Source organism: Belonocnema kinseyi, chromosome 7, assembly GCF_010883055.1.
Source record: "Belonocnema kinseyi isolate 2016_QV_RU_SX_M_011 chromosome 7, B_treatae_v1, whole genome shotgun sequence".
NCBI lineage: Eukaryota > Metazoa > Arthropoda > Insecta > Hymenoptera > Cynipidae > Belonocnema > Belonocnema kinseyi.
In genome coordinates, this window is record NC_046663.1 from 104367654 (window position 1) to 104376678 (window position 9025).

General features: G+C 31.3%; 1 protein-coding gene across 1 annotated transcript in view; it reads right to left on the reverse strand.

The window, feature by feature from the left end:
* Positions 1 to 2076: 2076 nt before the first annotated feature.
* Positions 2077 to 9025, reverse strand: part of LOC117177027 (vacuolar protein sorting-associated protein 37A) — a 15471-nt gene continuing 8522 nt past the window's right edge. Inside the window, exon 5 of the mRNA XM_033367482.1 lies at positions 2077 to 3794. Coding sequence (XP_033223373.1) covers positions 3448 to 3794 — 347 coding nt within the window. The 3' untranslated portion in view covers positions 2077 to 3447. The remainder of the gene's footprint in view (positions 3795 to 9025) is intronic.

Genomic DNA, 9025 nt, shown 5'->3' on the forward strand with positions numbered 1-9025 from the left:
AGTGTTGCGGAACGAACGTGTTATTTACTTAAATAGCACGAGAATTCTGGATCAATCTGAAAAATCTCTATCCCTTCCACACAATACTCCTTTCCCCTGCCGCGTGTGTCACGCCTACCCCGAAAGGGAAATGGCTTAATGGTGTAATAATAATAATAATAATAATAATTAAAATTACTCCGCCGTTATGGCAGACAAAAAATTAAAATTTCCAAACCTATATTCCACAAAAACGAATAGAAACTATGCATGTGCACATGTTTAGTCGGCAGATTAGAAGGAATTAAAATAATCAAAAATAAAGCCTGTAAGTATGGAATTAAAAATAACCTTCACAAAAAAATTGAAATTTCGAAACTGATGTTGCGCGCGGAGGAACAGAAACTATGTAAGTGCACATATTTTGTGGAAATATTAGAGGGCATTAAATAAGTCGAAAACGCGGAATGTAAGTATGGAATTAAAAATAACCATGAGAGGTGTGTCTACAGATCGGATTAAGAGGAATTAAAAAAAGTGAAAAATGTATTCGCGTGCATGGAATACAACACAACCATTCAAATATTGTTTGTTGTTTTAACTTTACTATGTTTTAAATTAATACTTCATTTATCTTAAAAATATATTTTTAAATGATTCATTCATTCCAGAACTCATCTAATTTTACGGAATTTACGTTTTTCATCATTCAAGTAAAAAATTCTAACTCGGTGAATTAAATCTCGCCATTTTTATGTAATATTTAATTTGTGTCAAATGACGACTCAGAATGAAACTTATTACAAATGGTACTGCGGAAAATGAGAGTACCTGCAAAAGGTACTTTAGAATTCTTAAAATTGTGCATTTAAAATCAATTCGCAGCGTTAAAAATGGCAAGGAACCAAAAATCAGGTCATATACAGTAGGCATTCAAAGTCTTCCTGACCGCTTTTTTGATGACTAATTAAGATCTGTTCATTTTAATTATGCCCGAGTTGAAAAAAATTTCTCAAAAGGGTTGATTGCTCTTGAAATTCTATATGAAATAAGCCAAGGCTGAAGCCCATTCGTCTATTTTCAAATGAGATATTGGAAAAATAGTGTAAATTTCAATGTTTTCTTAAATGTACAATCACTTCCGAAATAATAAATATTTTTCAATTTTCTTGGGCTTATTTTTGAGCTATTTTTGTCAACCCATCACAATAGCTTTATTAGTATAAATCGTGAAAATGTTCACAATATGCAACACAATATTTGTGTAGGATATATGAAACACAATATTTGTGTAGGATATATGAAACATATAATCATTAACTTTTTGTGAAATCTCCTCAAAAAAAAATGTATATATATATATACACACATAATTTTTATTCTGATTTATCTCCAGATTTGATGTATTCAATTTTTCCAATTTTTTTTTTGTTACAACTTCAAGTTCTTTCAATTTGATGAGAACATTTTCACGATTTATACTAATAAAGCTATTGTGATAGGACGACAAAAATAGCATCAAAATGAGCTTAATAACATTGAAAAATCTTTATTATTTCGGAAGTTATTGATCATTTAAGTAAACATTGAAATGTACACTATTTGGCAATATCTAATTCAAAATAGACACATTGGCTTAATCCTGGGCTCATTTTATACAGAATTACGATAGGAATCAACCATTTAAAGCGAACATTTTTTAGCCTGGCATAATTTAAATTAAGAGAACTTAATCATTCTTCAAAAATGATGAAAACGAACATTTGAGTGTACATTGTGAACTGAACAATTTCAAATTTAAAGCCTTTTACGTTCAACTCGAAATTCTTAATATTTATTCTTATTTTAATAATTTCCACATTATGTAGACTTAATTATTGTTCTAATTATTAATTTAAAATATTTCAATTTTAAGTGATCGGCTTAACTGAACATTTGTAGAAGACTTGCTGTTTGCAAATGTTGTATGCCTTAATTTTTCAATTTAGTACACTTCTAGTTGCGAATTGTTTTTATTTACAACTAGTTACGAATAAAAATTTAAAAATATTTTTTTGGCCACCCCAGTATTGATATTGACTCAACTCCGTGCTTACAAATATTTTCCTTTATATTTTCCGAAATCGTTTATAATACAGTCATCAGTGTTTATTGTAGAGGAAATGGAATATTGTAGAATTATAAAGCATCGCACATCAAGTGAATTTCTTATGAATAGAAACGGTCATGTTTTGAAATTTAAATACTAAAGTCGAGCATTCGCCATCACTGACCAGTAAAAGATATGAAGTACTTGACGAAATCAATGACAGATTTCATATATTAAAAATATCTAAAGTATAAAACGGGTTCTTTTAAACGAGTAAAAACGTAGTCCTATTTTCAATACTGTAATGTCGATATTCCCGCCCAGGAAAGGGGTTATTCAGGCACACTCAAGACTTAAATATCAAATGTTAAATTATTTAAAGCGATACTTTTGTCATAAGCTTGAAGTAATATGAAAACGTGGATAGTAAAGCGACGCTAAATAGAATTTCAAAGTGGAATTTTTTGCATTTTCTACACAATATTGCCGTTGATTTGGAACTTTAGAGAAACTCTGTAGTTTCACTACGATCCTGTACATACATCTATGTAATATTTTACAATATAAGGAAAATCCATTAGATTACTACATAACCGTATCGTGAAGTTGCAAAGACTTAAAAAATCATTTAATCGCACTCTCAAATTCTTATTTACATTGTAAAAAAGTGTCTCGTCGAAATGAGAACACGTACCTCTCACAGCACAACAGCTTAAATAATATTATCTTAGAGCATTTTTTTCATATTACGATATAATCTATGTCCAATCAAGGTTGACTGACTTCTAGAACACTTCTATTTATTATACTCGAAACATCAAATCACTTATTCTCGAATAAGGGTAAGTGATTCTCAAAATTCGCTGCATTTGACCTAATGTGCTGGCAACTGCTTTTATCACAAAGTGGCTCTCCTCGAAAAACTCTCGAATTTAACGCGGTACCTCCGCGAGTGCAAGCGACAGTGATTCGATGACAAAAAATTTTAATATACAAGTACAAAAGTCACGAATATAACTTTTATCATTTATATTTTAGACAGGCTCGGACGCGGTACAAAACTTAAATTATGTAAAAAAATTTTACGAGAGCGAATTCTCCATTCAGAGTTTCCGTTGGAATGTTGAATACTTCGCAAGGAATTACTCCAATTTCAGTTCCTTTATTTTTATATTTGTTATTTCTTAAAGCATCGTTTTTCAAGTTAAATCAAGACTTGAGTTAATTGAAGCTACTAAGGCGCGATTGTTTTTCGTCAGAACGAACGCACGTTCAACGAATTCGGGAAGGACTGTAATAGAGAAGATCGTTTAATTGAACTAAAAAGATATGTACAGTTTGTTCGCTTTCGTAGAATGGAAATTACAGTGTTTACAATTTTAATAACCAGCTCGTTTCAGTTCGTTTAACTGATGAGCGAGTTTCTCTTCCTTGGTTCTTCTAGCTTGGCCCAGCTTCCGACACTCAATGTAGGTGCTGAGAAAGCGTTCCACGTCAATCTTCCTGTTTAAAAAGTCTTCGGCTATTTTCTCACTTTTCTCGTGACTCTCATCCGCTGCCTTTTGCAGGCACTCTTTTATGTGGTCAGGTGTGAACACTTCGGATAATTTATTATATTTCCGGATTAATTGATCGTAGCGGGCTTTAAGTTCTTTCACGGTCTCCACTTTGCTCCCAACCTCCTCCTGCAGCTGTTTTAATTCTTCTTCTTTGGTTAAATTTGACGCTGAAATTATAATCACTTAGTGAGTCTTAGGATTTAGTCAATTCATAAATAATAGTTACTTGTCATTATCAGCTTTATGTACTATATTATTTCTTTAACCGGGGGCGAATTAACACTCAGAAAAACTAAAAAACTAAAAAAAATTAAAGTCATTTTAATTGAACGATTTTCATTTGAAGCTTTAAAGCTCAGAATTTTACAAAATTAGTATTTATCATTGTATAGCTGGAAATTGAAAATATGAATATTACAAATTTAATGTAATGAAAACGTGACAGTTAGAAAAAAGCATTGATAACCATATGTATATTTTAGCATTTTTAACGGTTTGGATTAAACATTTAAAAATTAGGAGATTAAAAAAATGAATACTATCCAATTAACTTTAGAAAATAGAACTACATAATCGTACAAATTATAATCTTATTTGATACAAAATGAAATTTAAAAGTGGATAGATTTTTACTACTAATCAATTTTTATTACTAATTTTTGCTACTGATTAATTATTTAGAATTAATTATTATGAAATTCCTACAAATTTCAATAATTTCAGCTTGAAAATCTTTTAGGCAATTCTGAACAGATATAATTTTTTTCATTTTCAAAGTATCAACGACTAAGAATAGAGCGGGTAAAAAAAAAATTGATTGGAACCGAAATTGGAACAATGTGGAACTACTGGGAAGAAATTTTTATTTTAATTCAATATTAACAAGAAAGGTTATAGTAAATAATTAATCTTAGACCTTGATATAATATTTTTCATTAAAATGAATTTGTATTTACTGCTTTTTTTCATTAAAATCACAGTATTAACTTCAAATACCCAATAGTTCGCGTATCAGATACCCTACAAGCGCATAGTCGTAATTCGGGCGTCTAAATAGGCGGGATCATATAATATGGGTACGTGATTATATAAAATTGCTTATAATTAAACATAGAATGATAAATAAATTTTAAATATAAGTACGTTTAGTGCTCATATACGAAAATAATTTTAAAAAAATACGTATTCTGTAATGTTTAAAAGGCATACACGGCACTTAAGTGACCCTTTTCACGGAGCTCGAATTCGAATTTTGCATTGGATTAACATTTCACATACGGTTATTTCGTATCTAGTTTCTCGACTAATCACATTTGCCGAAAACTAAAAAGGTGACTGGAAATAAATTCAATGTAAAAAATATAAATTCCACGATTAATTCAGAATCCATGATCCGTGAAAAGGTACCCTTATACACTGCCGTACAAAAGTTTTAGGCCACCTCTTTTTTTATAACTGAATAAATTCTCTTAATTTTCATTATACCAGAGCTAAAACAATGTCTCTTTAAAAGGTTGATTGTTTTCGAAATTCTGTATAAAATAAGCCCAGGGTAAAGCCAATTTCTTTATTTTTTAAGTAGATACTGAAAAAATAGTGTAAATTCCAATGTTTTTAAAATTTTTCAATAACTTCCGAAATACTCAACATTTTTCAATGTTCTTGGGCTCATTTTGAAGCCATTTTTTCATTGTAGCACAAGAGATTACTAGTACAAATTTAAACAATTTCTGTTCGCATTGCAAGAACTTGAATCTGTAATAAAAAAGTTGGACAAATTTGAAAACATCTTATCTGTAGGCAAATCAGAATCAAAGTTAAATAAATATATATTTTAAGAAAATAACATAGAAACTTCATGATTATATGTTTCATATATTTTACAAAAATATTTTTGTTGCCAAAAATAATATTGAAATTTGTCCAACTTTTTTGTTACATCTTCAAGTTCTTGCAATTCAAAAAGAAAATATTTACGATTTATACTCATAAGCTATTGTTATACGGTGAAAAAAGGTTCAAAATGAGCCCAAGAAAATTGCGAAAATTTGGACTATTTCAGGAGTTATTGAAAATTTAAGAAAACATTGAAATTCATACTATTTATACAATATTAACTTAAAAACTAGACAAATTGGCTTCACCCTGGGTTTATTTTATGAAAAATTTCGAAAACAATCATCCTTTTAAAGAGAAATTTGTTTAGCTCTGATATAATTAAAATTAAGAGAATTTATTCAATCATAAAAAAGAGGTGGCCTAAAAATTTGCACGGCAGTGTACGTATTCACAAAATGTCTTTTTCATTACACATGCATGCAAAATCCTCGACTAGCCACCATTCACAGGCAACGAAAATTGTCAATTCCGCATCGTGGATTAAACCGATGAGCAAAATCTCCAACATCGGTTAGCAAAACGTTTTCGCCGGTGAGCAAAAAGCACCCATTGGTTACCAAAACATTTTGCTCGCTATGTGAACATCGGTTCTAGATGAAATTGAAGTAGGAGACCTCACGGTAGGGTTATCTCTGCTCGTGTGAGGGCACAATACTCACCCTCGCAATGAGGCTCATGATGCAAAACTAATCGTAGGTGGCAGCACCGAGCCGAGTACTAGATAATGTCTTTGCCCTCCGAAATTCAATATGGCGCTTGGTATGCGGTTGTTTGTAAACACTATATGAGGGTAAGTAAACTTTAAATATGTTTAGTGCTTATATACGAGGGTAATGTATACTATTAGTGGAAATTGTACATGAAATGGGATATATGGTGAACTATGGTAATCTTTACCTCACTTTACAAGTGACAGCCAGATAGGGTTTATAAACATTTTACGAAATCTATATGATAAATATTGCTAAAAAAAAAGTTTGAAAATGTATTTTGTGATGTTTATAAGGTATAAATAGCACTTTATACACATTCACGAAATTTCTTTTATTGAAATTCGTTTCTCATTGACAGAGGGTCTAGTACTCCATTCGGTGCTGCCACCTACAATTGAACCGCTAGCGACCAAAAGGGGACACGGCCCGATTCAGCCTGAGAAGTATTGTCCTGAGTGTCAATTTTAAAAATCTGTCTAATTTCAATTTTAAAGACTGATACTTGTAGAGAATTTCAAGGCGCATCTTTTTTTCATCTAGCAAAAATTTATAGGTTTTGTAGTTTTTGAGATAATTGGTAAAAAGTGGATTTTTTGAAAACGACAAATTGCAATCTTTTTTCACTTCAACTCGCGCTAATTTAGCCAATTTTCATCATTTCCCGATTTCCCCAATACAAAGTACGTTTTTAAGTCTTCTGAAACTATCTAAGGAGGAAAAACGAGAATATTGTAATAAACAAAAAAGTTATTAATTTTTTTTTAGGCAATGAAAACATCATGAATTTTAACCTTCAAGCGTCTCGTTTAGCGAACGAATTTTAAGCTACGGAAAGCTTTCAGTGAGAATATTGTTCATTAAGGGCATGTGATACTTACAATTTCCCCGGCTTTTTTTCCACAAAAATGAAAATGTTTAAAAACTGAATTCGGAGATGCTATAAAATATCATAACGGACGTCCCCGGACTCTTTTTTGAGGGATAATAACAAAAAAATGTAATGTGCTAAATACAAATTTTATGCATATTATCATTTTGAGGTTACGTCGTTTTTCATCTCTGCCTTTCCGATAATCTGGAACTTATTTATGAAATAAACTTTTTTGATTGCCTGCAAAAAGGGTTAGTTCCGGGAGATTAGTTACTATGTTTATTTGCAAGTCCAAAGTTTTCGGCCAAAAATATTGTGTAGTTTGGAAGTAACGCATACGAGAATTGTAACGTACATAACCTCCAAATGTACACACGTTGTTAGCAATATCAAAAAATTTTTTGAAAAAAACACAAATAAAGTGTGCGGGGACGTCCGTTGGCATGTTTGCTATCATTTCCCAAATTTTTAAGACAAAATATTGATTATTCTAGAAAAAAAGCCGTCGGAACCTAAAACTGGTAAAATCGATACTAATTCCTAAGCGCTATGTAAATTAATCAGATTTTGCTAAATTAAAACTTTTTTGAATTAAACCAAAAAAAAAGTGTGTGGGGACGTCCGTCAGCATGGTCGCTATCATGTCCCAAATTTTTAAGACAAAATATTGATTATTAAAGAAAAAAAGCCGTCGGAACCTAAAACTGGTAAAATCGACAATTTTTTAAGTATCACATGCCCTTAAGGTTCGAAGAAGATTTCTGGATAGTTTTAGATCAATTGGATCAATAGTTCAAAAATTATGAATGTTTTAAAATCCAAGCGGTAATCTTGACGCTGCCCAAAAACGTGCCTGGCCGGCTACGTACGCACTGCAGCGAACGACGTGAAGGTCAAGTCAATTTTACCAAAACAAATGCACAACAGTAACTCCAGATATTATCATTAAAATAATTTATTTATCAAGCATTTAACATATAATACTATGCATATTACTGAACAAGAATAAATTAATCAAACAATATTTTATTAGAAACTACTTTTAGTCATTTTCGTCACTCTCTTCAGTTTTTTCGGCATCTGGATTCTGAATCTGTACTTTTAAAAAATATGATTCGAAAAATTCTTTTCCTTAACGCTTAAATACTGGAAGAGATTTTTTACGTCATTTATTTTGGCAGCTTTTAATCCAATTCGGGGCGGAGGACTTTTCGAAAGATTTTCTAGTTTAAGCGTAGGTTTACAGAAAAAAGTGGTTGGATTTAGCAACTCATAGTTGTCAAAAACATCTACTTTTCCATTAGGAAAAACATGCAAAACGAACGCTTTGCTGATTTGGAAATTTTTTGGCTTTCATATTTTGTCTTTGAAACATTTTTCAAAATCCTGCAGAAAATCTTCACACTTCTCGACCATTGTGAATGAAGGTGAACGAGCATTGCGAATCATTTCTACATATTCAGCTTCAGTTTCAAATCGTTCTAATTTTTTCATCTTTTGCGAATATGTGCCAAAATTCCTATCGCACTGGCAATAGGAATGGCCTCGAACTGGAAACACATATTTAATCTCGCTTTGCAAATACATGGACAATAAAACCAAAAAATGAAACACTGTGTAGTTTTTATTTTGTCCCGGACATGAGTCTGAAAATAATGTTATGCTGTTGAACTTATCTTTAGCAAATTCTTTTAATACCGCGTATTTGATAAAACTGCAAACAGAGTTAGCACCCTTCTTTACAATTCCCTCAAGAATAGGTAACATGTAACTCAAGTTCGTAGTATGTACATGTACGTTAAATAGAAAAGGTCATGCTAAACGTAGGTAAAACTGCGCGAACACGGGTATTTTTGGTAGTGGCAAATTCTGTGCAAAATCAAATTCACAGCATAGACTATTATTTTCAGAGAGT